The sequence below is a fragment of the Arachis stenosperma genome, chromosome 4 (genome assembly GCF_014773155.1).
Source record: "Arachis stenosperma cultivar V10309 chromosome 4, arast.V10309.gnm1.PFL2, whole genome shotgun sequence".
Lineage (NCBI taxonomy): Eukaryota > Viridiplantae > Streptophyta > Magnoliopsida > Fabales > Fabaceae > Arachis > Arachis stenosperma.
Genome location: NC_080380.1, coordinates 25434354 through 25451867, shown reverse-complemented (window position 1 = coordinate 25451867; position 17514 = coordinate 25434354). Strand labels below are relative to the sequence as shown.

The 17514-nt window shown below is 38.7% G+C and overlaps 1 protein-coding gene across 1 annotated transcript; it reads right to left on the bottom strand.

Annotated features, from left to right (window-relative positions):
* Positions 1-16476: 16476 nt before the first annotated feature.
* Positions 16477-16890, bottom strand: LOC130974789 (uncharacterized). Its single transcript, XM_057899641.1, has one exon. The coding sequence runs from the start codon at positions 16888-16890 to the stop codon at positions 16477-16479; it is 414 nt and encodes a 137-aa protein (XP_057755624.1).
* Between the last annotated feature and the right edge of the window lie 624 nt (positions 16891-17514).

Genomic DNA, 17514 nt, shown 5'->3' with positions numbered 1-17514 from the left:
CCCTCACCTATCAAATCCCACCATTCTCTTCACCACTCACATCCATCCTTCATAAAACCCCACCTACCTCACCATTCAAATTTAAACCCATCTTCACCCCCTTATTTTCACACATCATACACACTACTTCTTTACCTTGGCCGAACACAAAGCCCTCCTCCATCTCCTCTATTTCTTCTTCTTCTACTCTCTTCTTTCTTCTTTTGCTCGAGGACGAGCAAACCTTCTAAGTTTGGTGTGGTAAAAGCATTGCTTTTTGTTTTTCCATAACCATTTATGGCACCTAAGGCCGGAGAAACCTCTAGAAAGAGGAAAGGGAAGGGAAAAGCTTCCACCTCCGAGTCATGGGAGATGGAGAGATTCATCTCAAGAGTGCATCAAGACCACTTCTATGAAGTTGTGGCCATGAAGAAGGAGATCCCCGAGGTCCCTTTCAAACTCAAAAAGAGTGAATATTCGGAGATCCGACATGAGATTCGAAGAAGAGGTTGGGAAGTTCTTACCAACCCCATTCAACAAGTCGGAATCTTAATGCTTCAAGAGTTCTATGCCAATGCATGGATCACCAAGAACCATGATTAAAGTGTGAACCCGAACCCAAAGAATTGGCTTACAATGGTTCGGGGGAAATACTTAGATTTTAGTCCGGAAAATGTGAGGTTGGCATTCAACTTGCCCATGATGCAAGGAGATGAACACCCCTACACTAGAAGGGTCAACTTTGATCAAAGGTTGGACCAAGTCCTCATAGACATTTGTGAAGAGGGCGCTCAATGGAAGAGAGATTCAAGAGGGAAGCCGGTTCAACTGAGAAGGCATGACCTCAAGCCTGTGGCTAGGGGATGGTTGGAGTTTATCCAACGCTCAATCATTCCCACTAGCAACTGGTCCGAAGTTACTATAGACCGGGCTATCATGATTTATAGCATCATGATTGGAGAAGAAGTAGAATTTCATGAGGTTATATCCCAAGAACTTTATAAGGTGACGGATAAGTCCTCTACCTTGGCAAGGTTAGCCTTTCCTCATCTCATTTGTCACCTCTGTTATTCAGTTGGAATTGACATAGAGGGAGACATCCTCATTGATGAGGACAAGCCCATCACTAAGAAAAGGATGGAGCAAACAAGAGATCCCACTCATCATGAAATCCCTGAGATGCCTCAAGGGATGCACTTTCCTCCACAAAACTATTGGGAGCAACTGAACACCTCCCTAGGAGAATTGAGTTCCAACATGGGACAACTAAGGGTGGAGCACCAAGAACATTCCATCCTCCTCCATGAAATTAGAAAAGATCAAAGAATCATGAGAGAGGAGCAATAAAGGCAAGGAAGAGACATTGAGGAGCTCAAGCACTCCATAAGATCTTCAAGAGGAAGAACAAGCCGCCATCACTAAGGTGGACCCGTTCTTTAATCTCCTTGTTCTTTATTTTCCTGTTTTTCAAATTTTCATGCTTATGTTTATCTATGTTTGTGTCTTATGATCATTAGTGTCTTAGTGTCTATGCCTTAAAGTTATGAATGTCCTATGAATCCATCACCTTTCTTAAATGAAAAATGTTCTTAATTGAAAAAGAGAAGAATTGCATGAATTTTGAATTTTATAACAGATTAATTATTTTGATGTGGTGGCATTACTTTGACTTCTGAATGTATGCTTGAACAGTGCATATATCTTTTGAATCTGTTGTTCATGAATGATTAGCTCTTGAAAGAATGATGAAAAAGGAGACATGTTACTGAGGATCTGAAAAATCATAAAAATGATTCCTGAAGCAAGAAAAAGCAGTGAATATTAAAAAAAAACGAAAAAAAGGGGAAAAAGAAAAAGAAAAAGAAAAAAAAAAAGAAAAAATAATAAAGTTGTGATCCAAGGCAAAAAGAGTGTACTTAAGAACCCTGGAGACCTCTAATTGGGGACTCTAGCAAAGCTGAGTCAAAATCTGAAAATGTTCACCCAATTATGTGTCTGTGGCATGTATGTATCCGGTGGTAATACTGGAAGACAGAGTGCTTTGGACCACAGCCAAGACTCATAAAGTAGCTGTGTTCAAGAATCATCAAACTTAACTAGGAGAATCAATAACATTATCTGGATTCTGAGTTCCTATAGAAGCCTATCATTCTGAATTTCAAAGGATAGAGTCAGATGCCAAAACTGTTTAGAGGCAAAAAGCTAAAAGCCCCGCTCATCTAATTAATACTGATCTTCATAGATGTTTTTGGAATTCATTGCATATTCTCTTCTTTTTATCTTATTTGATTTTCAGTTGCTTGAGGACAAGCAACAATTTAAGTTTGGTGATGTGATGAGCGGATAATTTATACGCTTTTTGGCATTGTTTTTAGTATGTTTTTAGTATGTTTTAGTTAGTTTTTATTATATTTTTATTAGTTTTTATTTAAAATTCACTTTTCTGGACTTTACTATGAGTTTGTGTGTTTTTCTGTGATTTCAGGTATTTTCTGGCTGAAATTGAGGGACCTGAGCAAAAATCTGATTCAGAGGCTGAAAAGGACTGCAGATGCTGTTGGATTCTGACCTCCCTGCACTCGAAGTGGATTTTCTGGAGCTACAGAAGCCCAATTGGCGCGCTCTTAACTGCGTTGGAAAGTAGACATCATGGGCTTTCCAGCAATGTATAATAGTCCATACTTTGCCCAAGATTTGATGGCCCAAACCGGCGTTCCAAATCAGCTCAAAACTGCCCGGCGTTAAACGCCGGAACTGGCACAAGAATGGGAGTTAAACGCCCAAACTGGCACAAAAGCTGGCATTTAACTCCAAGAAAAGTCTCTACACATGAAAGCTTCAATGCTCAGCCCAAGCACACACCAAGTGGGCCCGGAAGTGGATTTTTATGTCATTTACTCATTTCTGTAAACCCTAGGCTACTAGTTCTCTACAAATAGGACCTTTTACATTTGTATTCTCATCTTGGTAGCTATCTTCGATTAGTTTATGCTATATTAGATCATGGGGGCTGGCCTCACGGCCATGCCTAGACCTTGTTCTTATGTATTTTCAACGGTGGAGTTTCTACACACCATAGATTAAGGTGTGGAGCTCTGCTGTACCTCGAGTATTAATGCAATTACTATTGTTCTTCTATTCAATTCAGCTTGTTCTTGTTCTAAGATATCACTTGTTCCTCAACTTGATGAATGTGATGATCCGTGACACTCATCATCATTCTCACCTATGAACGTGTGCCTGACAACCACCTCCGTTCTACCTTAGATTGAGTGGATATCTCTTGGATCCCTTAATCGGAATCTTCGTGGTATAAGCTAGAATTGATGGTGGCATTCAAGAGAATCTGGAAGGTCTAAACCTTGTCTGTGGTATTCTGAGTAGGATTCAATGATTGAATGACTGTGACGAGCTTCAAACTCCTGAAGGCTGGGCGTTAGTGACAGACGCACAAGAATCAATGGATTCTATTCCAACCTGATTGAGAACCGACAGATGATTAGCCGTCCCGTGACAGGGTGCGTTGAACATTTTCACTGAGAGGATGGGACTGTAGGCACTGACAACGGTGATGCCCAAGATAAAGCTTGCCATGGAAAGGAGTAAGAAGGATTGGATGAAGACAGTAGGAAAGCAGAGAGACGGAAGGGACAAAGCATCTCCATACGCTTATCTGAAGTTCTCACCAATGAATTACATAAGTATCTATCTTTATTTTATGCTTTATTCATAAATCACCCATAACCATTTGAATCTACCTGACTGAGATTTACAAGATAACCATAGCTTGCTTCATACCAACAATCTCCGTGGGATCGACCCTTACTCGCGTAAGGTTTATTAGTTGGATGACCCAGTGCACTTGCTGGTTAGTTGTACGAAGTTGTGAAATTATGTTTAGACCATGGTATTGCGCACCAAGTTTTTGGAGCTATTACCGGGGATTGTTTGAGTTGTGAAAAGTAGAGATCACAATTTCGTGCACCAGTCCTCCTCCTCCTTTATGGTTTCGGCCATTTCGGTTGCATTAATGGCCTTGCACTCTCTTTTTGGATTCTCTTCTGTATTGCTTGGGAGAGTACTAGGAGGGGTTTCAGTAACTCTTTTACTCAGCTGACCCACTTGTGCCTCTAAATTTCTGATGGAGGACCTTGTTTCATTCATAAAACTGAGAGTGGTCTTAGATAGATCAGAGACTGTGGTTGCTAAGCTAGAGAGGCTCTGCTCAGAATTCTCTGTCTGTTGCTGAAAAGATGATGGAAAAGGCTTGCTATTGCCAAATCTATTTCTCCCGCCATTATTATTATTGAAGCCTTGTTGAGGCTTCTGTTGATCCTTCCATGAGAGATTTGGATGATTTCTCCATGAAGGATTATAGGTGTTTCCATAGGGTTCTCCCATGTGATTCACCTCTTCCATTGCAGGCTTCTCAGGGTTATAAGCTTCTCTTTCAGAGGAGGCTTCCTTAGTACTGTCGGATGCTGCTTGCAATCCAATCAGACTCTGAGAAATCATATTGACTTGCTGAGTCAATATCTTGTTATGAGCCAATATGGCATTCAGAGTATCAATCTCAAGAACTCCTTTCTTCTGAGTTGTCCCATTATTCACAGGATTTCTTTCAGAAGTGTACATGAATTGGTTATTTACAACTATTTCAATGAGTTCCTGAGCTTTTGTAGGGGTTTTCTTCAAATGAAGAGATCCACCAGCAGAGCTGTCCAATGACATCTTGGATAGTTCAGACATGCCATCATAGAATATGCATAAGATGCTCCATTATGAACGCATGTCAGAAGGACACCTTCTGATCAGTTGCTTGTATCTTTCCCAAGCTTCGTAGAGGGATTCACCTTCCTTCTGTCTGAAGGTTTGGACTTCCACTCTAAGCTTGCTCATCTTTTGAGGTGGAAAGAATTTGGCCAGGAAAGCATTGACTAGCTTTTCCCAAGAGTTCAGGCTCTCCTTAGGTTGTGAGTCCAACCATGTCCTAGCTTTGTCTCTTACAGCAGAGGGGAAAAGCATAAGCCTGTAGACCTCGGGATCAACCCCATTGGTCTTAGCAGTATCAGAGATTTGCAAGAATTTATCTAAGAACTAATGGAGATCTTCCATTGGAAGTCCATGAAACTTACAATTCTGCTGTATTAGAGAAACTAATTGAGGCTTAAGCTCAAAGTTGTTTGCTCCAATGGCAGGAATTGAGATGCTTCTTCCATAGAAGTTGGAAGTTGGCGCAGTAAAGTCACCAAGAACCTTCCTTGCATTGTTATTGGGTTCGGCCATGGCTATTTTCTCTACTTCCTTTTCGAAAATTTTTGTCAGGTCCTCTTCAAAGTATTGTGCTTTAGCTGCTCTTAGCTTTCTCTTCAGAGTCCTTTCAGTTTCAGGACCAGCTTCAACAAGAATGCCTTTGTCCTTGTTCCTGCTCATATGAAAGAGAAGAGAACGAAGAGAGTACGGAATCCTCTCCCTTGTGTCATCCTGGCGTTAAACGCCCAGAATGTTGCACATTCTGGCGTTTAACGCCGAAAATGCTACCTCTTTGGGCGTTTAACGCCTGGCTGGCATTTAACGCCAGAAATCCTTCCTTACTGGGCGTTTTTCTGAACGCCCAGCATTTTCTCTGTGATTCCTTTGCTGTATGTTCTGAATCTTCAATTCTCTGTATTATTGACTTGAAAAAGATATACTTTTTATTTTTTTTGAATTTTTAATGATGAGAGAAAAAAATAGCAAAATGAAACTAAACATGAAAAATTAGGATCAGAACAAATAATGCATGCAAGGACACTTTGAATGTCAAGATGAACACCAAGAACACTTTGAAGATCATGATGAACATCAAGAACATATTTTTGAAAATTTTTAAGAAAAGAAAGACATGCAAGACACCAAACTTAGAAATTTTCATACTAGGGACACTAACAATTTGGGAATGCATATGAAAAACAACAAAAGACACAAAACAAGAGAATTTAAAGATCAGAACAAAGAAAATCCTCAAGAACAACTTGAAGATCAATGAAGAACACAATGCATGAGTTTTCGAAAAATGCAAGAAAAATAAAAACATGCAATTGACACCAAACTTAAAATTTGACACTAGACTCAAACAAGTAACACAAAAATTTTTTTTGGTTTTATGATTTTATAATTTTTTTTGTATATTTTTCGAAAATTATTTAGGAAAAAGAAAATAAGAAACTCAAAATTTTTAGTAAGAATTCCAGGAATCATGCAAAGTTAGTCTAAAGCTTCGGTCCAAAAAGCTATACATGATTAAACAACCAGCCAAGCGTTCTGTGAAAGCTTCGGTCCAACAGTTTAGACATGGCTGAATGGCCAGCCAAGCTTTAGAAGAGCATTACATACAACAGCCAAATTGATGGGGATCAAAAAGCTCTTGTGATGATAAGTTGAAAGCCTCGGTCCAAAAGATTAGACATGGCTCAACAGCCAGCCAGGCTTCACATATCATCTGAAACTCTAGAATTCTTTCTTAAAAATTCTGAAGAACAATATAAATTTTTTTTTCAAAATTAAAAATAAAAGAAAACTTAAACATAGAATAAAATTACCCAATCTAAGCAACAAGATGAACCGTCAGTTGTCCAAACTCGAACAATTCCCGGTAACGGCGCCAAAAATTTGGTACGCGGAATCGTGATCTCACACTTCTTCACAACTCTACGCAGCTGACCAGCAAGTGCACTGGGTCGTCCAAGTAATAAAACCTTACGCGAGTAAGGGTGGATCCCACAGAGATTGTCGACTTGAAGCAAGCTATGGTCATCTTGTAAAATCTCAGTCAGGCGGATTCAATTGGTTATGAGGTTTTGAAAATTAAAAGATAAATAAAACTTAAAATAAAGATAGAGATACTTATGTAAATCCTTGGTGGAGATTTCAGATAAGCGTTTGGAGATGCTTTGTTTCCTCTGAACCTCTGCCTTCCCATTGTCTTCATCCAATCATGCGTACTCCCTTCCATGGCAAGCTGTTGGTTGGTGGATCACCGTTGTCAATGGCTACCATCCGTCCTCTCAGTGAAAATGGTCCAGCTACGTGTTACCATACGACTAATCATATGTCGGTTCTTACTTGTGTCGGAATAAGATCCATTGATCCTTTTGCGCACTGTCACTGCGCACAACAGTTGCGAGTTTGAAGCTCGTCACAGTCATCCCATCCCAGATCCTACTCGGAATACCACAGACAAGGTTTAGACTTTCCGGATCTCAAGAATGCTGCCAAAGGGTTCTAGCTTATACCACGAAGGATCTAATATCACATATTCGAATGCTCTGTTGTCAGGAGAGGCAATCCGAATTCATGAATCAGAGACCCAAGAGATTATACTCCAGCTGGCGTCCAATGACTATGTTGAACTTCATGTAGACTGCTTTGTAGTTGTCAGGCTCGCGGATCTTGGCTAAGCGATTACTGAAGATAGTGGGTGATTGTCACGGGTCACCCCTTCAGTCTTGACTTAACTGATTTAAGAACAAGAGTATATCTTGGAGAAAAAATAAGCTTCAATTGAAAGAAGAACAACAGTAATTGCATTAATTCATGAGGAACAGCAGAGCTCCACACCTTAATCTATGGGGTGTAGAAACTCCACCATTGAAAATACATAAGAACACAAGGTCTAGGCATGGCCGAATGGCCAGCCCCCAAATGTGAAATATGGCATAAAAGATTATCTGATAAAAGATGGTAAAGAGTGCTATTTATAATATACTAGTAACCTAGGGTTTACAAAAAATGAGTAAACTATGATAGATAGTGTATAAATCCACTTCCGGGGCCCACTTGGTGTGTGCTTGGGCTGAGCATTGAAGCTTTCACATGCATAGGCTATTCTTGGAGTTAAACACCAGTTTGGGTGCCAGTTTGGGCATTTAACTCTAGCTTTTATGCCAGTTCTGGCGTCTTACGCCAGAAAAGGGTCTTTAGTGGGTGTTTGAACTCCAGTTTGGGCCATCAAATCTCGGACAAAGTATAGACTATTATACATTTCTGAAAAGCCCAAGATGTCTACTTTCCAACACAATTGAGAGCGCCCCAATTGGGCTTTTGTAGCTCCAGAAAATCCACTTCGAGTGCAGGGGAGTCAGAATCCAACAGCATCTGCAGTCCTTTTTCAGCCTCTGAATCAGATTTGTGCTCAAGTCCCTCAATTTCAGCCAGAAAATAACTGAAATCCTAGAAAAACACACAAACTCATAGTAAAGTCCAGAAATGTGATTTTTGCATAAAAACTAATAAAAATATACTAAAAAGTAACTAAAACATACTAAAAAGTACCTAAAAACAATGCCAAAAAGCGTATAAATTATCCGCTCATCAAGGGACTCATCAGTCTCATAGAAGTAAAGATCAGAGATAGAAAATGATATTTTTTTTTGGTTGAGGGCCTCATTGTCTTTTGAGATAATTATCAGAGGCCGTTTAGAAATTTTTTCTCCTATTTTTATTCATTTAGGTAACCCTATACATATTTTAATGTATGGGATTTTGAATTGTGTCATGAACGATATTCATAATTATAGTTTCGATATATTGATAGTTGGTGCATGAAATCACAATCACACTTTTGTAATTCCGTACAACTAACCAGCAAGTGCACTGGGTCGTCCAAGTAATACCTTACGTGAGTAAGGGTCGATCCCACGGAGATTGTCGACTTGAAGCAAGCTATGGTTATCTTGTAATTATTAGTCAGGATATCAATAATTCTCAGGTTTAATTGTGAAAAGTAAAAGAACATAAAATAAATACTTGTCTTGCAGTAATGGAGAACAGGTTGAGGTTTTGGAGATGCTCTATCTTCTGAATCTCTTCTTTCCTACTGTCTTCTTCTTCATGCACGCAAGGCTCCTTCCATGGCAAGCTGTATGTAGGGTTTCACTGTTGTCAATGGCTACCTCCCATCCTCTCAGTGAAAATGTTCAACGCGCTCTGTCACAGCACGGCTATTCATCTGTCGGTTCTCGATCATGTCGGAATAGAATCCATTGATTCTTTTGTGTCTGTCACTAACGCCCCACAATCGCGAGTTTGAAGCTCGTCACAGTCATTCAATCCCTGAATCCTACTCAGAATACCACAGACAAGGTTCAGACCATCCGAATTCTCAAGAATGGCCGCCAATGATTTCTAGCTTATACCACGAAAATTCTGATTAAGGAACCCAAGAGATATTCACTCAATCTAAGGTAGAACGGAGGTGGTTGTCAGGCACACGTTCATAGGTGAGAATGATGACGAGTGTCACGGATCATCACATTCATCAAGTTGAGGAACAAGTGATATCTTAGAATAGGAGCAAGCGTGATTGAATAAAAAACAGTAGTAATTGCATTAATCCATCAAGACACAGCAGAGCTCCTCACCCCCAACAATGGGGTTTAGAGACTCATGCCGTAGAAGATACAGTAAAAAACGTGTAAAGTGTCATGAGGTGAAGATACAATGTCAAAAGGTCCTATTAATAGTGAACTAGTAACTTAGGGTATACAGAAATGAGTAAATGACGTAAAAATCCACTTCTGGGGTCCACTTGGTGTGTGCTTGGGCTGAGCATTGAAGCTTTCTTGTGTAGAGACTTTTTCTGGAGTTAAACGCCAGCTTTTGTGCCAGTTTGGGCGTTTAACTCCAATTTTTGTGCCAGTTCCGGCGTTAAACGCCAGGAATTCTGAAGCTGATTTGCAACGCCGGTTTGGGCCATCAAATCTCAGGCAAAGTATGAACTATTATACATTGCTGCAAAACCCAGGATGTCTACTTTTCAACGCAATTGAGAGCGCGCCAATTGGGCTTCTACAGCTCTAGAAAATCCACTTCGAGTGCAGGGAGGTCAGAATCCAACAACATCTGCAATCCTTTTTCAGCCTCTGAATCAGATTTTTGCTCAGGTCCCTCAATTTCAGCCAGAAATTACCTGAAATCACAAAAAATCACACAAACTCATAGGAAAGCCCAGAAAAGTGAATTTTAAATAAAAACTAATAAAAACATACTAAAAACTAACTAAAATGTACTAAAAACATACTAAAAACAATGCCAAAAAGCGTATGAATTATCCGCTCATCAATAGTCATGGTAATTTTTCTAATTTCTTTTTCAAATCATGTTAATTTTCATTTGTATTGTTATAATTTTTCCTTTTTCTTTGTGAATATGTATATTTGTGATTTAAATATTTAGATTTGGTACTGTGAATATACAAAATCTAAATCTTGAATATGTAAAGTTTTTTTCTTCACTTTTTTTTTGTATAAGTGAGGGCCTATGGCCAGGAACAAGCAAAGAAACTAAAGCTAAACGGGAAAAGTGAAACCCATTTCTATCAGCAAAGAAGGCTAAAGAGATCGATGAGGGATGGTGTTCCCATTCCACGCGGTTACTATTTTGATCCAACATTAAGTTAGCTAACACATCTGCCACCTGGTTTACCTCTCTATAAGCATGCCTAATTTCCACTTGCCAATTTTTTGCTAAGAGCGCCACAATCTTTCTTATTGGATGAGTGAGACTAAGATGGAACTTCGGGGAATTTCTAATTAACTCAATGGCCCCTTGCGAGTCACTCTCAACAATAAGCTTGGGGATTCACTTCCTCTTAGCTATATAGAGACCCATATGAATGGCTTCCACCTCTGTCTGAATCACTTTGATAGTTCCCAACTTGCACCCATACCCCAAAATCCAATCTCCCACACTATCCCTAAACACCCTTGCACAACTAGCAAGCCCAGGGTTACTTCGCAAGGCTCCATCAGTATTTAGCTTGACGCACTAGTTAGGAGGAGGTTGTCAAACCAGTGAAATGTTAACACGTTGAAGATTTCCATCCTCCCCTCTTGTAGCTTTCCTTACTTCTCTAGCTAACCTTTTGATTTTTAGCTCTTTGATCCTCAAGGGGTAACTCAAGTTCGAAAAAATGAATTCATTCCTGAAATTTCATATCGACTAAGTAGCAATCATAAACAGATCCTTATAATATATTTTTTTATCAATACCAAAATCCCCACTGAGATTAGCTAGAATCCGATCTTGCAGGCCGAGATTGAAGAATTTCCCCACCCTTTGAGGATTTAGCAACAAGGTCCACACAACAAAGGCTCCAGGTGATGCAGAATTTAAAGTCCACAAACTAATCAACAAGTGTACTGGGTCATAGCAAGTAATACCTCAGGTGAGGGTCGATCCCACGATTATTGATGGACCAAGTAACAATGATTGAGTGAATTGTTTAGTCATACAAGCGAAAAATGGTGTTTTGAGAGTTTAATTGCATTAAATAGTAAATTCAATGAATTAAAAAGCAAGTAGTCAACGGGTTGTGAAGATTATATGAGAGAACAGTTAAGATTTTGGAGTTGTTTATCTTTCGGATTTCTATTTCTTACCAACTATTTTAATCATGCAAGATTCAATTCATGGCAGACTATATTTGACTAAACCCTAATTTCTTAGTAATTTAGTCTCCTCTAACCTAATTAACCGCCAATTCCTTGGTCACTTAAGTTCAATTAGAGGATTAAGTTCAATTCTAGTTTATGTACCACAAAATCCCTAATTACCTAAATATAAGAGGATTATATGTCACGTATCCTGTTAAGTCCAGATAATTAGTAATTTAGGAGAAATTTTTTTCAACCTGTTGTTCAAGTAAATGACCTTTCTAAGATTTAACAAGAACACAATCCGAATAAAGGTTATTCTTCTGATCTACCCAAATCCTTAAGATGAAGAACGAAAACAACTTCTTGAAACTAAAATCAATACATTAATTAAATTAGAAGAGTAATAGCATTAATTCATAGAATAAACAGAGCTCCTAACCTTAACAGTGGAGGTTTAGTTGCTCATGGCTCAGAGAGAAAACTAGGGTTCTGAAAACTATAAAGTGCAGCATGAGATGTGTAAAAGAGGAGAGAGCCCGAAGGAGTGAATCTTTTTCCTTTTATATTAAATCCTAATTAATGTAAAATATATTTTTTAAAACTAAATAATATTTTTTCCTATTTGTAAATAAAATAAAAGTTTTAAATCAACAAATAAAGGATCTTCGAATGGCTTCTTTTGAGGATGAATAGGACCATCCAATTCTTTAAGGTTGGTGCCTAACTTTAGCTGAGCCAAGTTAGGAGCCACTATGACCATGTGATTATAGTGGCTTTCCTTCATCCTGGCGCCTAACTTGGAGAATCCCAAGTTAGGCGCCACTAAGGCAGTGCGTTTGGAGAAGTTGCAATGATCATGAAACCCAAGTTTGGTGCCACCAAGGCCGTGATTCCAGAAAAGAAAGTATATACTATTATATATCATTTGAAGGCTCTGTACGTTAGCTTTCCAATGCCACTGGAACTGTGTCAATTGGACCTTTGTGGCTCAAGTTGTGCCCATTGGAGTGCAGGGATGTTAGGGTTGACAGCATCATCCACTTTCTTCCTTTTCTTCTACACAAACCCTGTCAAATCCATCCGAATGCAAGCTGAAATAAACCAAATTGCACACAAATCAAAGTAGAATTCATAGTGGCTCAAAAATACTAAAATCTTGATTAAACTTACAAATTTGAATGCAAATTCACTAGAAAAAAATAGGAAAGATGCTCACGCGTCACAACACCAAACTTGAATTGTTGCTTATCCTCAAGTAACCAAAACTAATATAAACTTAAGATGTGAATTTGCATGAGAGGTGAGTGCTCAATTAAGCTCCTGTCTATCTCAAAGTGGGGTTTATAACACTGAAGCTCTGAATAGTTTTGGCATGTCACTATCCTTTGAATCTTAGAAATGTCACTGTCATTCGGAATTAGAATCCAGATAATATTATGAATTCTCTGGCCTTTTTACTTTGGATTAATCCTTGAAGATAGAAACTTTTCTTTCATTCTCTTTTCTTTGGTGCTTTGCACCTTGAGCCTAGTCAAGACTTTAAAGGTTTTGTCTCAATCTTTACTTGACACAAAAACACCACAAGCACTTAACTGGGGAGCTCTCTTTGAGTTCTGATTTTTCTTTTAATTAGTCCCCGATAGTGGTGCTCAAAGCCTTTGGCATACTCTGTTAGTTGCACTTGATCTCGACTCTTAGTGCTCTGTCTCAAGGATTACTTGACACATTCACACCACAAGCATATGGCTAGGAAAACAACTCTTTGAGCTTTTAATCATATTTAACCTTTCTAACCATTGATGCTCAGAGCTTTGGACCTTGCTTTTCTTTTTGCTGTTTATTTTACTTTAAGGATTAAGCTTTTGTTTAATTCAAAGAATTCATAATCGTTCTCTAATTTTCTGTTCCTCATGCACCAACATCCTTTGATTCAAATTCAAATATGCATTGTTCATATCATGCACTCAGAATCACAGATAATACCACCACATTTAAGTAATTAAGACTACTCTTAAATATAACCCAATTTCTCATGCAATACATCACTTCTTTATCTTTTTTTTCTTTTTTAGATTCAAGCTCAGTGAGTGGTACATGAGACATCTTTTCAAATAAAGTAAAACAAACGGCAACTTAATGAAACTAAAACCTAGGAACTAAAAGTACTAAAGATCATGCAGGCAATCAAAGCAACAGAAAATAGGAATATAACATAATAGTAACGGAAGAAAATAGGAAGTGAAAAAAAATGAACTGAACTACCTCAGTTATCACAGTGGCCATCTCATCCCAGGCTGTGTTCCTCCATGAAGATTATTCTCCTCCCTTTAGTGCCATTGATGATAAGGTAAACATAGAGCGTCCTCTACAACGCCAAACTTAAAAGTTTGCTTGTCCTCAAGCAAAGAAAAACTGAAAATAGAGAGGGACAAAAAAAGCACATGGAGGAGTAAAAACAAAAAATATTACAAAAAGAAGCCGGATATGACAAAAGGGCAAGAAAGATTAAAATTTATTTTTTTTAGGAGTGGCGCCTAACTTCATAAGTGCCAAGTTAGGCGCCACCTTAGCAGTGTTATTTGACCATAAAACCTTCATTGGTGACGCCTAACTGATGGAATTGAGATTTGCCATGTTGGTAAGGAATATGAGATCTCATTGTAAGTATAGCCCTAAACCAATAAACAATCCTCAATCAATCAAAGATAGTGGTTGTCACAAGTTCAAACCCCAAATAAGAATTAACTGAAGTATTTAGACTCCGAGTCGTCTCACAAGGAATTGCAATGAAGTGGTCAATTATTGGCTATGAAGGTGCAATGAAGGGTTTGATTTATAAAAGGACAAGAAAATAAATGGATAAGAAAGTAGATGGCAAGAAAAGTGAATTAAGTAAGCAATTTAAAGAAAGCAATTAATAAAGAGAGACATTCATGGCAAGGGTTGAGAATATAGGCTTTCTATCCTAGTCATACAATGATTAATTCATCTTATTTAGTCAACTCTGGCAAATGGAAGAAGGTATCATGTTATATTAACATAGGGAGAACATCAAACAAGACTAATAAATCATATCATAATAGTAAACAAGAATTTATCTTATTACGTCATCCCCGACGATGGAAGAAGGTATCATATTATCTTCACACACGAAGAAAGTCTAATAAGACTAGCTAATCTCAATGCAAATGTCCTAATCAACTCACTAAGTGAATTAGCAAGAGATTAGAGTTAATGGAAACAATACTAGCTAACAACTCTAGATCACCAACATAAGTTGGGTATTAATGACTCAAGATTGCCTAATTACTCTTTCCAAGCCAAGAATGCTCAAAAGTCTACTCAAACATCCAACCAAGCATTTTTTCAAACACTTGGAAGGCATAAACAGAAAGAATAATAAATGACAAGAAATAGTAAAATCCACCAACTACAAATTGCAAGGAAACAAGATCAACAACTCAAATCAACAATAAAAGACATCAAACATCAATTATATTAAAGGGGATCCGAATCCATCAAGAGTTCATCATCACAAAAGAGAGCAAAAAGGGAAATTAACAAGAGAGAGCAAGAGAATTACATCACTTGAGCATGAAAATGTAGAAGAAACAAGATGAAAGCAAAGAATTAAACATAGATATATGACGCAATTAACCTAAGAACCCTAATTCTAGAGAGAAGAAGGAGCTTCTCGCTCTAGAAACTAAACTACACGATGCCAATTCTACAACTAAGTGCTCCCCCTTTTTGTCCAATCTTCAATTCTGCATGAAATACCCTTAGAAACGAGTTGGATTTAGGCCTGGTGTGCTCAGAAATCACCCCCAGCGAATTCACTTTAAGTGGGTCACGTGCGAGCACCGACGCATACGCGTGGGTCACGCATACGCGCGCTTGGCAAATTTTGATCCACGCATACGCGTCATGTACGCGTACGCATCGCCATGCGACTTCACATTTCACGCGTGCGCGTCGCTTTAAGCACTCCAAATCCTTGTTTCTTCATGCATTCTCCACTTTGTATGCTTTTCTCTTCACTTCTTCCATCCAATACTTGCCTTATGAACCTGAAATCACTCAACAAACACATCAAGATATCGAATAGAATTAAGGTGAGTTGAAATCACCAATTTAAGGGACTAAAAAGCATGTTTTTACACTTGAGCACAAATTGAGGGAGAATTACAAAACCATGCAATTTAATTGAATAAATGTGGGAAAATGTGATAAAATCCCTCAAATTAAGCACAAGATAAACCACAAAATTAGGGTTTATCACTAACTCCATAGATCCAAGTCAGGCGCCACCCACCTAGTAACAATCACCCAATTTGCACGCTTAATGTGGCGCCATACTTGGATATCCCAAGTTAGGCGCCACCCCTCCAGTACGTTTTCTCCAATTTTGTGTTAGATGTGGTGCCTATGTTGGGCTAGCCAAGTTAGGCACCACCCAATTTGAGTCTAGCTCCTCCAGGGTGTCCGAAATTCGGCACCTGTTCCTGTTCTAATCACTTTGCATGAAAAAAAGACACATAAAACAGAGGAAAAACTACATAATTATCATTAAAGGACAAACATAAATAAAAAAGTAAAGTAAATTGAGCATAAAATCAAAGGATACGGTAGTTAGATTGCCTCCCAACAAGCGCTTCTTTAACGTCACTAGCTTGACGGTTGATTGTTGCTAAGGTGGCGGTTGATCGTAGTGATTCAACTCTTCCCCTCTCACTGTAAATCTTCTCCCTATGTTTTCATGGATTAACTCAATATGCTCAAGAGAGAGGATCCGGTTCACTGTATGAGGCAACACGGGATTACTAGTCAACACCACCTTCATTCCTAAGGAAAAACCTTCAATGGAAATCTTTTTGTTTCTCCATCCTCTGGGTACTTTTTTCTTGGAAACCTCCTCCTTGGTGGATGATGCATTCCCAACACCAAACTTAGGTTTGATGTCAGGGGAAATTTTGTTGATTGTCAACAAAGGAGGTTTGAGCTACAGATCCTGTTGTGCATCATCAGGAGGTTTTTGAAGATTTGGAACAATAAGCTCAATCTGCATGCAGTTTTCCTCTCAGTCTGATAAATGCATAATTTTGAAGACATGAAAGGCCAGCTGCTCATTATGCACTCTAAGCACTAATTCACCTTCTTCCACATCAATCAGAGCTCTTTCAGTGACTAAGAATGGTCTTCCTAAGATTATAGAGGTATTTTCATCCTCTCCCATATCAAGAATCACAAAATCAACTGGGAGGAAGAACTTACCCACCTTGACCAAGATGTTCTCCACTATTCCATGTGCATGCTTCAAAGATTTATCTGCCATTATTAATGCTATCCTTGTTGGTTTTTTCTCTTTGATTTCTAGCTTCTTCATCATAGACAAGGACATTAAACTTATACTTGCACCCTGATCACATAGGGCTTTCTCAAAGGTGGTGCTCCCAATGGTATATGGAATTTGAAAGCTCCATGGATCTGGCATCTTCCTTGGAAAGTTACTTTGAATTATGGCACTACATTCCTTGGTCAGGACTACTGTCTCATCTCCCTTTAAAGGCTTCTTCTTTGACAATAACTCCTTCATGAATTTAACATAGAGAGGCATTTGCTCCAAAACCTTAGCAAAAGGAATATTGATTTGTAACTTTTTAAAAACTTCCAAGAACTTTGAAAACTACTTGTCCTTGGTCTCATTTTGAAGCCTCTAAGGATATGGCATTTTAGGCTTGTACTCGGGTGCTTTAGGCATCGTCGGATGTGTGTCAAGAGTGACCGGAAAAGGGTTGTCTGCACGCCTAGGAGGGGAATGCTTGACCTTCTCCTTTTTCTCCTCCGGAGCTTCTTTTTCAATCGGCTCCTTACTAACCTTTACCTCTGAACCTGCCACTAATCCACTTACCAAGGCGATAACCTTGCATTCCTCTCTTGGATTTGAAATTGTATTACTAGGAAAGGTATTGGTGGTTCTATGATTAATCTCAGCAACCTTTGCGGCTATTTGGCCCATCTGAACTTCCAAGTTCCTAAGTGAAGCTCTGGTTTCCTGTACAAAACTATATTGGTTCTTGGAAAGTTCTGTAATAATAGCTATCAAGTCAGGAGCATT